We start from the raw sequence: 19,534 nt of genomic DNA, 5'->3' as shown, positions 1-19,534 counted from the left end.
AAAGAAACTATTTCCTTCGGTGAATGATTCCAGAACAAGGAAAAAAAAGGCACTTCCATTGGGAAGAAGCTACAAGACTTTGAGAAAATGTACCACTAGGCTCAAGGACAGCTTCTATCCCTCTGTTATAAGACTATTGAACAGACCTTTTGTACATTGAAGATGAACTCTTGACCTCTCAACCTCCCTCGTCATGGCCCTTGCACCTTATTGTCTGCCTGCACTGCACTTTTTCTGTAACTGTAACACTACATTTTGCATTCTGTTATTGTTTTTCCCTTGTACTACCTCAAGGTACTGATGTGATGAAATGATCTGTGTGAATGGCATGCAAAAAAGAGTTTTTTTAATGTATCTTGGTACATGTGACAATAGTAAACCAATACCAATCATGTAGTGCAGATTAAGGCTGTGTGGCTCTTTTGAAAGCTTTTTCCAATTGATCCCATTCTCCTTCTGCAAATTTAAGAAGCGGTCATTACAAAAAGTACACAGGAAACCTCAAACTCAATTTACCCCTCCTTCCCTTTTTGCAGTGGGCACGGGAGTGCACCCACGTGCAGTGCCCCTCCAGGAACCCACCCAGGCTGATTTCTCCTGTATGACCTCATTTTCCAGATGACAAAATGAAAGTTTGTGACTGATATTTTCACTTGCTTCCATTAATTATTCGAACTCTGCATAGATTACTTTAAGTTTAAACGTATATTCAAACTCTTTTAAAGCACGTCAGTGCTCTCAATGTTTTAGGAAAAAGAACCATTTGCATTTTAAGTTTATAAAAAAAATCGAGGAAGTTCTGGCACAGAGTAGGTCCAGTACAAATCATGTAGTGTGATGTTTGGTGCGGCTTTAAGGAGCGTTACGTGAGAAGCTGTCCCCGCCTGCAAAACCAGACATACCTCCAGAACAAATTCATCACCACTCTGCTAACGTTGCTCGTCTGTGGTTTTCAGGAGGCTCCTGTAACGAAACTGGTTCTTTTTTTAAAACTGTTCAAGAGTCCTGCCTGACATGCTTTAAAAGATTTTAAATGTATTTTTAAATTTTTATAAAAAAGACCTGTGACTGTCTGCCAGTGAAACTGGCAAATGGTTCTGAGTAACTTTAGAAAGTAAATTTCACCAAGTCAAGCTGATACGTAAAGTAGAGGGGAGGCTGTGGGAAGCAGCCAGGAGTTGGAAATAACAAAATTCATTGGTGAACTCTCAATTAATTTCCTGATGAGGTTGAATTTCTTAATGGAAAGAGATGGGATGTGTCAAGTGATGTAATTTTGCAGGGATTCCAGTGCCCTTTGTTAATTGCTTCCAGAGTTCAACAAGTTAATTGACATGGCAAAAAAAGACCTTGCTGGAAGTACTCAGAAGGTCATTCAAGATTTGTGGGGAGAGAAACAGAGCTAGCATTTTGGTCAATGACATTACTCAATGTTAAAAGTTTGCATCTGGTTTCCCAGCTGACCCTTCCAAGGACTGTCTGTTGAGACCAGATGGGATCTAGCCTTGTATCAAAAGGTCTAGTGCACTGACTTAACATAGATAAAAGGTCATCGACTGAAACATGATCTCTCTCTCTTTCCACAGATGCTGCCGGACCCGCAGCTTTTTTCTGTTTTTATTTCAGATTTCAATTGGCAGTTCTTTTGCTTTTGGAAGCTATTGACAAAGTTTCAGAAATTGTACCTGAGAATGCATGTTGCTGCAGGCAGGAGATAATTTTGACATGCTTACACAGGCAATGTGAAGTGATTCTAATGTTATAATATCCATAGTCTGTTGTGGAATGATTATGATGTAATGAGAAACGTTCCCTGCTATTTGATAATGCATGGAACTGCACGCAAATCATGTCTCACAATAAACTGAAAGAACTGTTGAGGCCAGATCAATTGGAAATGTCAACATTCTTGGTGGCCAACATCAGCCTAGATAGTGACTTGATCTCGGCCCCAAAGCTGTAGTTTGGAGCACACTCGAATATTGTTGGTTCTGTTGATACTCCTTTGCAGAATCTGGCATATCCAAACGGACATTTGGGTGATGCCTCAGGCCTAAGGCAGAGATAAGATTTGCTTTTAGTCAGCACAACGAGGTGAAGAGACATCAGGGGGGACAACATCAACCCTGACAGTGGTCAAGAGCAAAGTGGCAGTGACTAAATTGTAGCAGGTGTGTATTTTGAAGCCCTATAATTGTGAAGGTAAGGCAGGACGAGCTGAGTCATTTCATAGTTTGTTTCTGGCAACGAATGTGCAATGTAATGGGAGCCATTGCGATCAAACTCGATTTAAATGCATTCTCCCACTGAGCTGAGGCTGCTGCAGTTGATTGGCGGAACAGTGTCCTAGCAACTGTAATGTGCTTTTGGCATCAGTGTTAAGGGATCAGAAGCCTTGAGGAATGTTGTGGATTAAAAATTAACAACCTTTCCTCGACTCCCTGGAGGATGACGTGGGTTAACTCCTAGTTTGTGAATCAGATGTGGTGGAGGCTCATAGTGGGGCTTAATGCTCTGGGGAAAGTGCAAAGGACCTGGGCTTCCTTTAAATCGAAGAGCCACAGATGTAATGATGTAGTCAGTGATGAATCCCTTGATGGCCTGTGGATATCTCAGTGCTTCTGGCTCTGTATTATGCTCCTGATCAAATGTTCTGTATGTCTCATGTATACGAATGGCACCTTTGTTTGCAGAAACATGTTCTTAACCACATTTCAAAAAACTTGTTTTTTGTTTTGTATGTACCTTGACACACAGTCTTGTCTCTTTATTTGTGTTGTATAGCGCTATGCCAGTGGGTAGAAGCAGACCGGTATGGCAGGAGCCGAGAAACTCCATGTCCAAACAAAGCCTCAGGTAAAGAGTGGAAAACAGATCTCTCGGCTTTCTGTTTCCTTTCCTCTACTTCTCCAAATTTTGGAGATTCTGCTGGAATCCCTCCCGGTGTTTCATTCCTAGTTGAAAAGGGATTACGGAAATGATCGTAATGCAGCTACAGCAGTTGATTGGCAGAACTATCTCCTGGCATCTGTAGCCTCTCCTTCTTCTGCACTAGGGTAGAGCTATATCATCCTTGCTTTTTGTCCACAAACAGTTCTTGTCACTGCAGGACGGTTCTCGAAGACTTGGCGCCTTGGTGGACATTCCTGTCTTGTTTGGTGGTGGTGTTGGTGATGGGACTCTTCTCTATGCTTTCTTTATCTGCATTGTTCTCCCTGGTTGTGGGTTTGCCGAACCGGTGTTTGTATCTGATGGACTCAAATTAGTGTTTAATTAAATCAAATTAGACTGCACATGTCAGTAGTTAATTACATCCACTAATATTTTGAACTGAGTGAGAAATACAATTGGCATTGAAAAAATTCTTACCCAGAGTGCTGGAGAAACACAGCAGGTCAGGCAGCATCTGTGGAGGGAAAAAGAAATACAGTTAACTTTTCAGGACAGAGACCCTTTGTCAGATGCTTTAGTTCTGACTGAGGATCTTTGGCCTGACACATAAACTCTGTTCCTCCTTCCACAGATGCTGCCTGACCTGCAGTGTGTTTCCAGCATTTTCTGATTGCATTTCAGATTTTCAATATCTGCAGACTTTTGAGTTCCATTGAAAAATTCTTTCATGTGTTCTATAGTATTTTCATTTGTTGTAATCAATGTTTTCTTCAATTTCAGTGAACAGTCCATAATAACTGATGTTGATAACAAGTCACATCTCCCCCTTGCCCCATCATGCTGGTGACTCTAATGTAGGGTTCCCAAGCATCCATCTGTTTTATCATAATTCCTTATGACAATAGGAGGAGGCCACTTGGCCCATCAAGTCAATGCTAGCTCTCAGAGCAATAAAGATGATGATCCATCCCACCACTTGTTTTCCCCACAGCCCACTCTCTCACACATTTGCGTTATCACCCCCCCTCCCCCCCCAATTCTCCCACCAGCCACCTGGGCACTATGGGGTAGTTTACAGTAGTTAATTAAACCTACCAACCCACACGTCTGTTAGATGTGGGAGGGAATTGGATCATCCAGGGGAAAGCTCACACCCTGACATGAGGTAAACTCCACGCGTACAGCAATGATCAGGATCGAACCCAGGTCACTGGAGCTGCGGGAGGCAGCAGCTCCGCCAACTGTGCCACCGTCCTTGCATGTTGCATGCTGCAGTCATTGACAACTGCTGGGTGGGCTTCTCGCCCAACAAGCACCCCTCCGTGTTTACAGCACCCGACAACCGCCAGGGTTCAGTCGACCATCATGTACCCTTTCCCACTTTGCCCCACAGTGAGTCCAGCAGCAGCCATGCTGCAGCAGGCCAAGCAGATGCCAGTCTGTAAGCCACGTCTCTGCATTGACCAGTGGGATGTCTTTAACAGGCAGCTCTGCTGCTGGTGATAGGTCGGTTTGGATGGGCCTTTCTATTGTCCCAGTGGTTGGCAGGAGGCATGAAACCTCCTTTTATGCCTTAGAAATAGACCACTTCACCCACTCGGTGTTGGAGCTCCCCGAGCCCTCTCCCACCTCAACAAATCCTTTGTTCCCTCCTGTGTTTATCTGGCTTTCCTTAAAATGCCCCTATACTTTTCACCTCAGTTGATCCCTGAGGTAGTGAGTTCCTTATTCTCGCCACTCTCTCGGTGAAGGAATCTCTTCAGATGCACTTGCTTGATTTTGTCTTGATTAATGGACCAAGTTCTGGTTTGATTTGCCCTCGACTGTCAAATGTGTTGATGATGTTGAGAACCTCTGTCAGCCCACCACACCAGTCATCTTTGTACAGAGAAAAGAACTCACCGTGCAAATGCTCATGATGGTAATAACCTTCTCGTTATGAAGTCATCCTCGTAAAGCTTGGTGCCCTTTGTGCCAGGAACTGAGCTCACTTCCTGCACCATGAGTCCACTTCCCGCACCATGAGCTCACTGTCTAATGGTGTAGGGGCCTCTTACCTGAAGTGAGGCATTTCTCATGGGTTGGTGTGAAATGTTTCAAACTGTGCCATGCCATCCAGTACTGAGCGACATGACCTGTACCTATATCGAGGCCTGCAAACATGTTATGAGGTTGGCCTTTCAACCAGACAATGTTTCCTTGTTTGAAGAGTTCAAGTGGAAGTTTAAAACAAGTGAACTTTAAAACAAAATGTTGTCTTCTAATGGCTTTGCAAGGTGTTTTCTCACTGAGGTGAGTCGGTGATCACGATTTGTTCCTGTTCATTGCACAGTTGGAACTGTCCAGCGTCTCTGCAATTTCCTGGTGATTACTGCATAATTTACTATCTCTTTTCACCTCATAGGGGAAAATTTTGATCAGAGTCCATTGAGGAGAACCTTCAAGTCTAAAGTATTAGCCCATTATCCTCAAAATGTGGAGTACAACCCTTTCGATCAAGATGCTGTCAATATGGTGAGTTGTGGATTTTAAAGTTTTCTTTCCCCATGTCCAGTGAATCCAAGGCTACATAAGCTTGTATGTTTGACCAAAGTTGCAATAGTAATATTTGGAGTCCAGTGTTTTCCTTTTTTTCTTATTCCCATTTCAATTGTATCATCATGATTCTTACAAGTTAGTTTGCTTGACCAATGTTTATCCTGCAGCCACTGAAAGTATCCAAACTTTGATCTCATTACTGTTTGTGGGAGCTTGCTGTGTACAAATTGGCTGTCATGTCCCCTAAAGTTGCAATAGTGACCACCCTGGCTTTGGATCATCTTGAGATTGTGAAAGAGCTGTCAAGATCCACATGTTTCTTGGAGGTTTTTGTTTGTTAATTAGTGAAGTTGATAATCAGAGATACTATCACAGTGACCTTTTGCTGCAGTATGTGAATTGTGGGGCCGCCTGCTTGGGGAACTGATGTGCAATGCTACAAGCCACTACATCTTTGGATATCTCCATTGCTTTCCTCTCCTGCTCCAAAAGTTCATTTCGGTCAGGGTGCCAGGTGATGATCAGGAAGGACTTGCTGTTCTTGGGGCAAATTTCCCTGTAAATTGGTGTTTGTAAACTCTAGTCCTTAGCAAGTGTAAGAAGAAAGCAATAGAAAATTACTGTAATTCCTTCTGTTCTTGCTATGGATGTAACTGGAATGAGTCACCAAGGTATGGGCCACACAGGTTTCAATTCATCTTTCACCTCTACACCCAAGTTAGCCAACTGCTTGCTTGGCCTGCTGGTGTTATCCAATTCCCAGATATGCTCCAAATTTGATCATTGCTCAAGATCTTCTGGTGAAAGATCTTCTGGGGCGGCGCGGTAGCGTAGCGGTTAGTGCGACGCTATTACAGCGCCAGCGATCGGGGTTCGATTCCCATCGCTGTCTGTAAGGAGTTTATACGTTCTCCCGTGTCTGCGTGGGTTTCCTCCGGGTGCTCCGGTTTCCTCCCACATTCCAAAGATGTACAGGTAGGTTAATATGGGTTTAAAATGGGCGGTGCGGACTCGTTGGGCCGGAAGGGCCTGTTACCACACTGTAAATAAAATTTTTTTAAAAATTTAAAAATTAAAAAAGGAAGCAAATGTTATAGGTTTTCCCTGGGGAAGTTGCTGATGTCACTGGTTGGGGTTTATTGCGCATTACCTGGAGACTCAAGGAAATAGTTGCTGACTTCTCCTTGAAACTTTCAGTCTATTTGGTGATTGTTCTCCCAGGAGGTTGTCCTTGTGACTCTGAAGCTTGCAGCATTAAGGCACTTGCTCTTACTAAGGCATCAGTAATAAAATGTACTGCTTGGAACATAATGTTCAAACTGTTGATGTGAGTACTGACAGAGAAAGGAAGAGTGAGCACAACCAAACTGTGTGATTGAAAAACTCACAAGCCAATGAATTTAAATGTTCAGCACACTGGTTCTTGTCTTGTGCCCTTGAATCATTCCTTCATGTTGGTGCGCTCGTTGGTTGGGATAGAACCAGAAAATGCTGGAAAAATTTAATGGTGTCTGTGGAAAGATGCTGCCTGACCTGTTTCCAGCATTTTGTGTTTTTATTTCAGACTTTTACTTAAAATGGTATAGAGAGTTATGCCCATGTGAAGTTCATGTTCAAACTGGACATGACAGTGTTCCCATGTCATTACCCATCCAATCCCTTTACAGTGGTGAGGACATGGTGAAGAAGGCAGCACTCTCTGAATAACCTTGCTAAGTTATTGCAGGCGACAAGTATAAATCGTGCGTTGCAGCCACCAGACGCTGACTTTGTGGAATTTCTAAAAAAATCATTCCATCTGTTAACACATAACCCACGCCAGTCAGCTGTGGTGAATGGAAATATCCCATACATGAGCCAGCTCGTGATATGGCTGCGCAACCCTCTGCTGGGATTGTTGCTGTGCGTCAAATGAAGATTGTGAAATGCTCAAGTGGAACAGACGTGAACTGTGCTCTTTTTAGACCCTGAGGGAATGTGATGCTTTGAAATAAAAATCAGCTGCAACATTACTTCGTCACCCCTGCGATAAATTTCTAAAATGGTAATTACTTCTCTCGAACTCCTAAAATGGTAATTACTTTTCTCAAGCTCATCAGTATAATAAGCCAAGCAGATAGTGGAATTATCATTAAGAACTCGTTCCAACCAATTTTTGAAATGGTTTGGGGATTTGTCAAGCCATCTAGGGATATCAGATGATCTTTGTAGATGTTGGGAGTGTGGGTAGAGTACTGATTTTATTTTAATTCCAAAGACTTTCCAGTTACTGTTCTTGCTCTGATGCTAATTTTGGGGAGCCATTTCCATCTCCAGATTCCCTAAATGGTGAATGTCGCTTTGGTACATTTTACAAACTGGCCATAGAAATGGCCATGCAAGTAACGCACACCCCTGATCAAATACTGTTGACAGATACTGGTTCATACCACATGGGATTCAATCAGGGATAGTTCAAGTGCTCTGTATTAGTTCTCGGGGTGCTTCAGTTTGGAACTGGGCTTTTATTTTCGAACAGGTTGCTCATTGAAGAGGTGGTTATCATCATTGTATTTTAAAGTCTTCGCACTGACTCCAGCTTGAAGAGTGGAGTCTTGATTGAGAAGCTGGCTTGTCAACCAGTCCTTCATGATAGTGCTGACTCTTAACGTCCTCGGAGTGTTAAACGTGGCCTTGTCTTATCCTGAGAATTGATTTATTATTGTCACATGTACCGAGCTTCAGTGAAAAGCTTTGTTTTTATGCCATCCAGACAGATCATTTCACACACAGTACATTGAGATAGTACAGAAGGAAAATGATAACCGAATGCAGAATATAGAGTTACAGTTACAGAAAAAGTGCAGTGCAGGTAGATCAATAAAGTGCTAGAGCCATTACAAGGTAGATTGAGAGATCAAGAGTTCATCTTTAGTTATAAGAGGTCCCTTCAAGAGTCTTAAAACAGCTGGATCGAAGGTGTCCTTGAGCCTGGTGGTACAGGTTCTCAAGCTTTTGTATCTTCTGCCCGATGGAAGGGGGGAGAAGAGAGATTGACCAGGGTAGGAGGGGTCTTTGATTATGTTGGCTGCTTTCCTGAGGGAGGGGGAGCTGTAGAGAAAGTCAATGGAGGGAACACTGATTTTCATGATGGACTGAGCTGTGTCCACAACTCTCTGTAATTTCTTGTGGTTTTGGCAGTGCAGTTGCCATACCAAGCCATGATGCATCCGGATAGGATGCTTTCTGTGGTGCATCTGTAAAAATTGGTGAGGGTTATCGGGGACACGCCGAATTTCTTTAGCCTTCTGAGAAAGTAGAGGCACTAACTAAATATAAGTTATAAAACCACAGCCTCATTGTTTTTATTCTACATGAAAAGCTATTCGGCTGTGTTGATAGAAGAGCAGGGAGTTATCCTGTTGGGTTTTTAACCCACAATCATTCCTCATTCAGCACATACAAATTGATCTGAGTACCGTGTGTCAATTAACGGTGCTGTCTGCCTGAATAACAACGAATGCGGTCAGAGGTGACTCATTGGCAGCGAAGTGCTTTGATAACCTGAGTACATGGAGGGTGCAGAACAAAATAATGCCTTTTTGTTTATTCTGAGTGGATGATATGCAGCCAGCATCCTTCACCAGCCTAGGGTCCCTCCTGCCCAACCAGCAGATAGATCCACCAGTGGTGGACAGTTGGGAGGGAGTGGGTGTTCTTAACATTGTCCCAGGGCCTGTGAAATCTCATGACACTTCATTGCCCATTTCCAAATGGCTTAGTGGCATCACTACCATGCAGCTGGCCAAGTTCTGAATGAGGTAACTGCTGGACTGGACAAGCAGCAATAGATCCAGAGGGAATTAATCTGTCCATTACAGTATTAGTCAGAGGGGCTTGGACCAAGCCCTTCCACCCACCAGGTCTGTGCTGACCATCAAGCACCCATTTGCACTAATCCTGCGCTATTCCCATTTTATTCTCCCAGCCCCTCCCTCCCTGCAAATTCTACCACTCTCCTACGCACTGGGGGCAACTTACATTGGCCGGTTTTGGACCTGCCATCCGCACGTCTGTGGAATGTGGAAAGAAACCTGAAAGAAACTGCAGCAGTCACAGGGCGAAATGTGCAAACTCCACCCAGACAGCACCGGAGATCAGAATTGAAAGCAGATTTTTGGAGCTGTGAGGCAGTTAGCACTACTTCAAGTGACAATGTGCTGCCCACAGGTATTGTGAGGAATGACCAACCATGTAGTCCTTGTGGAGACAATGTACCATCCTCAGACTGAGGGCACCTCTCCATAATAATCAGTGGGACTCAGAGCAGATGTACCAGCTTAAAACTGGACATAGTGAGGTACTGTTGTTCATCAGCAGGAGCAGATTGGTATGCCCACCGTCTTTAATCTTGTAGCCCGACAAACCCCTCAATCCTTCATTACCATCAAGCCAGGTATAGTCTGTCCCCAGATCACAGTAAATCCAATCCAACCACTTTTCTCAATCATTAATAAGGCGATGGATGGAAGTTACCACCACCACCACTATATGGTGGCGTTTACTGATGGTAAACTGCTCACTGAAGCTTAGTTATGCTTTGGAGCTGGTCTAAATGTGGACCTAATGTGCTGAATCCCAGAGGTGAGTGGCTGCGCTTGATGTTAAGGCAGCATTTGATTGAGTGTGGCACCCAGTCGTCCTTCTAAAACTGAAGTCCGTACTTTTATTTCATTACTATGTAGTGGGAGGCCATTCATTGAGATTTTGCCAGGACTCGGATCAATCCCATTCCCCCACTGATTTCCCAGTATCCTATTCTCTTGCACATGCCTATTAATATCTTACATAAGAAAGAGGAGCAGGAGTCTGGCCTGTTGAGCCTGCTCCGCCATTCAGTAAGATCATGGCTGATCTGGCCGTGGACTCAGATCCACCTACCTGCCTTTTCCCCTATTATGCAAAAATCTATCCAACTGTGTCTTAAATATATTCAATGAGGCAGCCTCCACTGCTTCCCTGGGCAGAGAATTCTACAGATTCACTACTCTCTGGGAAAAGCAGTTTCCCCTCATCTCTGTCCTAAATCTGTTCCCCCGAATCTTGAGGCTATGTTCCCTAGTTCTAGTCTCACCTGCCAGTGGAAACAACCTCCCTGGCTCTATTTTAACTATCCCTTTCATAATTTTATATGTTTCTATAAGATCCCCTCTCATTCTTCTGAATTCCAGCGAGTATAGTCCCAAGCAACTCAATCTCTCCTCATAGGCTAACCGCTAACCTCAGGAATCAACCTGGTGAACCTCTGCACCGCCTCCAAAGCCAGTACACCTTTTGTCAAGTAAGGAGACCAGAACGACAAACAGTACTCCAGGTGCAGCCTCACCAGTGCCCTGTGCAGTTGTAGCATAACCTCCCTGCTCTTAAATTCAATCCCTCTAGTACTGAAGGCCAACGTTCCATTTGCCTTCTCGATAACCTGTTGCATCTGCAAACCAATCTTTTTCAATTGATGCACAAGCCCTCCCAAGTCCCTCTGCACAACAGCATGCTGAAATCTTTCACCATTTAAATAATAATCTGATCTTCTATTTTTCCTTCCGAAGTGCATGAACTTGCATTTACCAACATTGTACTCCATCGGCCAGACCCTTGCCCACTCACTTAACCTATCTGCTTCTCTCTGCAGACTCTCCGCATCCTCCACAATTTGCTTTTCCACTCAATTTGGTGTCATCAGTAAACTTAGATCCACTACACTCAGTCCCTCTTAGAGGTGCAAATGAGGAATGTGCTGGAGTACAATCCAGCAACCCTCCAATTCATACCTGTCAGGACAAAGTAACCATTCTATCTTAAGGGACCATATCGCTCCATCTTCTGGGGCAGTCTTTTGGATCAAGGATGCATATCACTGCATAAATAATGTGCACAGATGAAATTGTTACCCAGTGCCCTTGGAACTGGACAGGCACCAACACCATAAGGAAAGAGCGTGAATGAACTGGTGCAGATGTGCAGAAGAGTAACAGGGAAAAGTAATCCATCTAATGCAAATTAAGCAGGATTAATTTATTCATAAGTTAATAAGCAAAGCATTTTTTTTTCCATAGCAACAGGTCACAGATTTAAGATGGATTGGGAGGACACAGCTGAAAGGGAAGATGGAAGAGGATTAGATGGCGCCGTTCAAGAAAAAAATTGGTTCAATACTTTAAAGGGAAACACTTAAATGATTATGAGGAATGGACAGGACAGTGGGGTGTTTTGGTCTCTCAATCAGCTGGTAAATAGATGATGGTCTGAATACCTTTGTTCTGTGCAGTATTTAACGATTCTAAAAAAGACAGTTCCAGCCTTGCAGGGAACTGCTGAGTTAATGACAGTTCAGCATGCAGAAAGTGAAACACATTCAGAAGTTGTTTTATGAATTACAGTTCAGCACAATTATCATCACTGCTGTTCAGATACTTTTCTCACAACCACCTGGCCATCTGACTTGGGAGGGAGGGGGGTGCACTTTGCACTGTGGGGAAAATTAATTTGCAGCAGTGACTGAAGTCTGGAGAGTGTAAACTCTGGAGGTACATGTCCTTTTCAGCAATAAAATATGTAGTATTTTGGGAATAATCTGATAAAGTGACATGAAACAAAGAAGCTAACTATGCAGGCTAGCCTGAAGGACAAGCAGAAGCTGACCACAGCTTCAGATGAGCTGATAAAGCCCAGACAGGGGACTCTGGGGACGAATAGAGACACGGACGTGGATTGAAGGGCCAAGTGGAACATATGGACCGATTGTCAGTTGAGTTTTGGGTGCCTTGAAACTTTAAAGATACCGTGAATGCTAACAGAATGGGTTTCGTCTGTTAATGGAATCTCAAAGGATGGTCCCTTGAGAAAATTTTGATCCTTGCCAATGTGTGTCATGATCACTTACAACGTAGAAGGAGGCCATTTGGGCCAACGTCAATGCCAGCTCCCAGAGCAATCTCGTTCCCCCAATATTGAAACATAGAAACATAGACAACCTACAGCACAATTCAAGCCCTTCGGGCTGTGCTGAACATGTCCCTACCTTAGAAATTACTAGGCTATAGAAACATAGAAAACCACATTCCCATCCATTCTACTACCTAGCAACACTAGGGGCAATTTACAGTGGCCAATTCATCCACCAGCCCCCATGTCTGTGGCTGCTGGGAGGAAACCCAAGTGATCACTGGGGGGTTGGTTTTGGCACATATCAACTCCTGCCTCAGAGATGACCTGGATCCACTTCAGTTTGCCTCCCACCACAACAAGTCAACAGCAGATGTGATTTCTCTGGCTCTTCACTCTGCTCTGGACAACAGGAACACATATGTCAGGCTGCTGTTCATTGACTACAGCTCGGCGTTCAACACAATCATCCTGTCCAAACATTATCAAGCTTCAAGACCTGGGCCTCTATACCTCCCTCTGCAACTGGATCCTCGACTTCCGCATCAGCAGACCTCAGTCAGTGAGGATAGGTAACAACATCTCCTCCTCGCTGACCATCAACACAGGTGCACCCCAAGGCTGCGTGCTTAGCCCCCTGCTCTACTCTCTGTACACACATGACCGTGTGGTTAGGCATTGCTCCAATGCTATATACAAATTCGCCAATGACACTACTGTGGTTGGACAAATCACAGGTGGTGATGAGTCAGTATACACGAGCGAGATAGGACACCTGGGTGAGTGGAGCCACGACAACCACCTCTCACTCAATGTCAGTAAAACTAAAGAACTGATTGTTGACTTTAGGAAGGGGAAGAGGGACGAACATGCGCCAGTCTATAGGCAGCGGAGCGGATCAGTATCTTTAAATTCCTGGGCATTAACATATTGGATGAATTGTCCTGGGCCCAGCACATCGATGTGATCACAAGGAAGACGCACTGACATCTTTACTTACTGAGAAGGTTAAGGAGGTTTGGCCTGTCACAGAACACTCTAACAAAATTCTTCAGATGTACTGTTCAAAGTGTCCTGACTGGTTGCATCGTGGTCTGGTACGGCGATTCGAATGTGCAGAACACAAGAAGCTGCAGAGTAGTGGACTCAGCCCAATACATCAGGGGCACATCCCTCCCCACCATCAGTAGTATCTACAGGAGGCACTGCCTCAAGTAAGCGACATCTATCATCAAAGATCCCCACCATTCAGGCCATGCCATCTTCTCACAGCTGCCATCGGGCAGGAGGTACAGTATAATGCTTTGGTAAGGGTGTGTCAGGATACAAGTTTGATGGGATCACACCTGCTTGGTATAATTCTTATCTATGCAGTTATACTAGATAATCACCAGCAGTGTCTTTCTTTCTCAGTCTCACACTTTTATCTCTGGTGTTCTGTCCCAATGCCTTGGCTATATCATCCACAAATAGTGTCACTTTCCACATCTACGCTGATGACATGCAGCTCCAGCTCACCATCTCTCAATCTAATTTGTCAGACTGTTCAGTTTGACTCCAGTACCAGTTGACGACAAAATATTGGCAAGATTGAAGTCAATGTTTTAGCCTATCCTCTATCCTGACTGCTTGCATCATGGTCTCGTATGGCAATTTGAATGCGCAGGTATGTAAGAAGCTGCAGAGAATAGTAGCCTCAGCCCAATACATCACAGGCACACGCCTACCCACCATCGAGAGTATCTACATGAGGTGCTGCCTGAAGAAGGCAACATCCATCATCAAAGATCCCACCACTGGGGTCATGCCATCTTCTCACAGCTGCCATTGGGCAGGAGGTACAGAAGCCTGAAGTCCCACATCACCATGTTCAAGAACAGCTACTTCCCTTTTGGTTCTTGAACCAACTTACACAACCCTAATCACTATCGCAGTATAGTCACTTTGCACTACAATGGACTTCATTTTTTTCTAATTGTGTTCTTTCTTATATAATTTATATCTAATTTATATTTTTCTTGTAAATGTTGCACCTCTAATGCAATGTGCCTGTAATGCTGCTGCAAGTAAGTTTTTCATTTGCGCCTGGATTGTGACAGAGGAGTCTGGCACATTGTAGTTAAGGTTCAGTCCAGTGTGTACAACTATACCAGGCAGTTGCTTGACTAGTCTATAGGACGGCTCTCTCAATTTAGACATCAGTCCCCAGATGTTTGCGAGGAGGAATTTGCAAGGTTGACAGGGATGGAGATATGGATATGGCAACAGTTTGCTGCTATGATTTAAACCCATAACCCGTTGGATCTTGACTTGGGTGGCTTAGAGTCCCTGAGGACTCTGGCACAAAGAAGACATTCTCTACATCACTCTGCACTTTATTGTGCAATAACTGTTGGATAGCCATTACCCTTCTGGAGTCTTCAGATCAAACTTTAGGCATCTGCCTATTTCCAGCAAATACTTGTTGATTTAATGGGTGGAACTAAGGCAGCCTTCCTGATCAGAATTGGTGCTGTGTACTTTGAGCTATTACTTCATATACAACAGGAGGTTCACTCTTGCTTTCAAACTCAAATGCCTCCCGGTGAGGACTACGCCATTAATATCACCGGGGATTTGACAGATACAATGTGCAGGGGTTCTGGTCTTCATAAAATTTGAATGGGAAAGTTAGAAGTGTTTGCAGCAAAAGGAAATCAAAAAAACTTCAGATGCTAGAAATCTGAAGTAGAAACAATTGTTGAAACTCTCAGCAGGTCAAGCAGCATCTAAGGGAAGAGCATCAGAGTTAACGTTTCAAGTCAAAGATCCTTCATCTTTGTTTTCAAGTCGCTCCATGGTCTTTCCATCCTCGCTACCTCTGATGACTATTATCCCATCCAGCCCTTGATCTTTGCATTCCTTCATTTCTTGCATCATGTACATCCCTGAGCTTCATCACTATGCCATTAGAACATAGAACAGAACAGCACAGCACAGGAACAGGCCCTTTGGCCCACAATATCTGTGCAGAACATAATGTTGAATTAAACTAATTCTCATCTGCCTGCCCATGATCCACACCCCTCCATTCCCTGCATATTCGTGTGTCTGTCTAACAGCCTCTTAAACACCACTGTCGTACCTGCTTCCACCACTCCTCTGGCAGCCTGTTCCAGGCAACTATCGGTCTCTTGGTTAACCTCTTCTCCAAAGCCTCCACATCCTTCCTGTAATGGGCCAACCAGAATTGCACCCAATACTCCAAGTAAAGTACTCCAAGACTTCACAGAAGCGAAAGCAGGAAGCATTGAAAGAGCAAGTCTTGATGATTAGCTAATTGGGCAGCAGTGGCCAATTAAAAAAAAGGTAAGCTAAACGGAGTGTCCATTGTGGAGCGGCCATTGTAGTCGTGGCTCAGTGTGAGAGTGGGACCTTGACGCTTTAGTTCAAGAGGCTTCAGCGAGAAGAGGCAGAGTAAGTGAGTTGAGGCTAAGGTGAGGTTCTGGTAAGGTCTCTTTCTTCCTTTTGTTCTTGCACAGTTACAGCAGTGGGAATAGCAGTCAGGGCAGTGGTATTGTTATTGGAATTGGTTTATTATTGTCACTTGTACCGAGGTACAGTGAAAAACGTGTCTTGCATACTGTTCATACAGGTCAATTCATTACACAGTGCATTGAGGTAGTACAGAGTGCATTGAAGTAGTACAGGCTACAAACAATAACAGAGTACAGAGCAAAGTGTCACAGCTACAGGGAAGTGCATTGCAGGTAGACAATGAGGTGCAAGGTCACAACAAGGTAGATTGTGAGGTCAAGAGCCCATCTCATCGTATAAGGGAACCGTTCAATAGTCTTATCACAGTGGGGTAGAAACTGTCCTTGAGCCTGGTGTACGTGCCCTCAGACTCCTGTATCTTGTGCCTGATGGGAGAGGAGAGAAGAGAGAATGACCTGGGTGGGTAGGTCTATAACCTCTCGCTGCCTTGGTGAAGCAGCTAGTATAATCAGAGTCCATGGAGGGGAGGCTGGTTTCCGTGATGCACTGGGCTGTGTCCACAACTCTCTGCAGCTTCTTGTGGTCCTGGGCGAAGCAGTTGCCGTACCAAGCCGTGACGTATCCAAATAGGATGCTTTCTATCGTGCATCGATAAAAGTTGGTGAGTGTCAAAGGGTATGCTCCTCCAGCAGGATGTGGGAAGCTAGGGAGTCCTCCAGTGTCCCTGATGACTACACCTGTGAGAAGTGCACCCGGCTGCAGCTCCTTACAAACCACATTAGGGAGCTGGAGCTGGATGAACCCCAGATCATTCGGGAAACTGAGGAGTTACCGGGAGGCAGTTGCACCTAGGTTGCAGGAGGCAGGTAGCTGGGTGACTGTCAGGAGAGGAAAAGGGAATAGACAGTCAGTGTAGGGTACCTCTGACTGTTCCTCTCAATAACAAGTATATAGTTTTGGACACTGTTGGGAGGGACGACCTACCGGGGAAAGCCACAGTGGCCGGGTCTCTGGCACTGAGTCTGGCTAATTTATGATTTAATTATGAAAATACGTCTAGAATCATTAGACAAAATTAAGAATGAATGGGAAAGCGAACTCCAGACATCTTCACCTACAGAGACTTGGAAGAAAATTCTTCATTTAGTTAATACATCTTCAATGTGTGCCAGACACTCTTTGATACAGTTTAAGGTAGTTCACAGGACCCATATGTCAAAAGATAAGCTAGTTCATTTTTATCAACATATAAATCCTATATGTGACAGATGTAAGTTGAATGTGGCTTCTTTGACACATATGTTTTGGTCCTGTCCTCTTTTGGAAAAATATTGGAAAGACATTTTTAACATTATTTCAAATGTATTGAAGATTGATTTACAACCTCACCCTATCATTGCAATTTTTGGATTACCAGGTTAGAGTCTGGCCATTTATCTGCTTCTGCTAACCGTATGATTGCCTTTGTTACATTAATGGCCAAACGATCCATTTTGCTTAAATGGAAGGATCCAATACCGCCTACTGCTTTTCAATGGTTCTCTCAAACTATATCATTTTAAACTTGGAAAAAATTAGGAGTGGTACTGTTGATCCTTCGCTTAAATTTGAAGATATTTGGAGTCCATTTATTCAATATTTTCACATGATGTAGATCCCCTTTCAATAACTTTCCAACGTAGAGGAACGGAGTTGATGACATAATATTGCTCTGTTTCTACTGAGAAATTTTAGCCCAGTCTTTTTTTCTTTTCTTTTGTTGTGTGGCGACTCACCGTCTAGTCGGGTGAACCGGCTCGGCAGTCGGGTCGCGCGGTGTCGGAGCGACGAGGCCCAAGATGGCGGCGGGCCTCGTCTTTCCGAGCGACGGGGAGAACCCGCGCGCGGGAAAGTCCTGATGACGTAGGACTTACGTCATTGCCGGTTTTTTGGGCGGGAGTTTTCTCCCTTAAAGGGCCCGCACAAGGCGGGAAAATAAACCAGTTCTGTTTGGCAATCCTCCGAGTGAGTCTTGTTTTATTCCGCGGTAGCAACCGCTACAGTTGTTTGTTTTTTTTTGAAAATTTTTTTTTGTTTAGTTTAGTTTATATTGTTTACAACTTTTCTTACTGATTTAGGGTTTTTTAAAATTTATATAATAAATCTTTTTCTTTCCTTCCTTTTATATTATATTCGTTTACTAAGAGATCGTGGGATCTACAGATTTTTTAAATACTTTATTGCTCTTTATGATTATCTATGCCATGATTGTTCTCCTGATCTCTTTGTATTACATCTACAAACATTGATGTTATATATCAATCTGTATTAATATGAAAACTAATAAAAAGATTGAAAAAGAAAGAAAGGGAGGGACGGACGACCTACCAGGGGAAAGCCACGGTGGCCGGGACTCTGGCACTGAGTCTGGCTCTGTGGCTCAGAAGGGAAGGGAGGGAGAAGAGGACTGCGGTGGTGATTGGGGATTCATTGGTTAGGGGAACAGATCGGGAATTCTGTGGACGAGAACGAGACTCCTGGATGAAGTGTTGCCTCCCAGGTGCCAGGGTCAGAGAGGTCTCCTTTCGAGTCCACAGCATTCTTAAGAGGGAAGGTGAGCAACCAGAAGTTGTACTCATTGGTACCAATGACATAGATAGGAAAAGAAACGAGGTCCTGAAGAGGGAATATAGGGAGTTGGGAAAGAAGCTAAAAAGCAGGACCTCAAAGGTGGTAATCTCTGGATTGCTGCCTGTGCCACGTGTCACTGAGGGTAACAGTGGCAGAGGAATGCATGGCTGAAGAGTTGGTGCAGAGGGCAGTGTTTCAGATTTGTGGATCACTGGGATCTCTTCTGGGGAAGGTACGACCTGTACAAAAGGGACGAGTTACACCTGAGCTCGAGAAGAACCAATGCCCTTGAAGCAGGTTTGCTAGAGCTATTGGAGAGGGTTTAAACTAGGTAGGCAGGGGGATGGGAACCAGACTGATAGGTCAGATGATGGAGCACTTTGTGTAAAGGTAGATGCAATCTGCAGAGAGACTGTGGGGAAAGATAGGCAGTGGATAGGTCATAAACGCAATCAGTTGGATGAGTTGAAATGTGTTTACTTTAATGCGAGAAGTGTTAAGAATAAGGATGATGAACTCAGAGCACAGATCAGTATGTTGTGACCATTACAGAGACTTGGCTGTTGCAAGAGCAGGATTGGCTGCTTGATGTACCGGGGTTTAGATGTTTCAATAGGGACAGAGAGGGAGGTAAAAAGGGAGGTGGGGGGGTGGCATTGCTAATCAGGGACAGTGTCACCGCTGTAGAAAGGGAGGATGTCCTGGAGGAATTGTCCACTGAGTCATTGCGGGTGGGAGTCTGAAACAGGAAGGGAGCAATCACTCTGTTGGGAGCATTCTATAGGTGCCCCCAGTAGCCATTGGGACACTCTGGGGCAGATATTGCGTTTGCGTATGATGTTTGCGTCCACCCCCCCCCCAGCCACAGGAGTGGTACCAGGGGATTGCAAATATTGTTCCCTTGTTCAAGAAAGGTAATAGGGATAATCCTGGGAATCATAGACCAGTGAGTCTTGCGTCAGTGGTGGGCAAGCTATTGGAGAGGATTCTTGGGGACAGGATTTACAAGCATTTGGAGAAGCACAGTCTTGTTCGGGATAGTCAGCATGGCTTTGAGGGGCATGGGCTTAATTGAGTTTTTCAAGGAGGCGAGGAA

General features: G+C 44.3%; 1 protein-coding gene across 4 annotated transcripts in view; it reads left to right on the top strand.

Moving 5' to 3' along the window:
• Positions 1 to 19,534, top strand: part of LOC127578365 (DENN domain-containing protein 5B-like) — a 235,198-nt gene that overhangs the window by 88,640 nt on the left and 127,024 nt on the right. For 2 of the 4 annotated variants that reach the window (XM_052030309.1, XM_052030307.1), the window contains exons 2-3: positions 2,785 to 2,856; positions 5,297 to 5,406. In XM_052030309.1, coding sequence (XP_051886269.1) covers positions 2,785 to 2,856; positions 5,297 to 5,406 — 182 coding nt within the window. The remainder of the gene's footprint in view (positions 1 to 2,784; positions 2,857 to 5,296; positions 5,407 to 19,534) is intronic. The other 2 variants (XM_052030310.1, XM_052030308.1) reach the window with 1 other exon arrangement.

The sequence above is a fragment of the Pristis pectinata genome, chromosome 15, assembly GCF_009764475.1.
Source record: "Pristis pectinata isolate sPriPec2 chromosome 15, sPriPec2.1.pri, whole genome shotgun sequence".
In the NCBI taxonomy this organism is placed as follows: domain Eukaryota; kingdom Metazoa; phylum Chordata; class Chondrichthyes; order Rhinopristiformes; family Pristidae; genus Pristis; species Pristis pectinata.
Note: the sequence above shows the minus strand (reverse complement) of the source record. Positions and strands in the feature narration are given on the sequence as shown.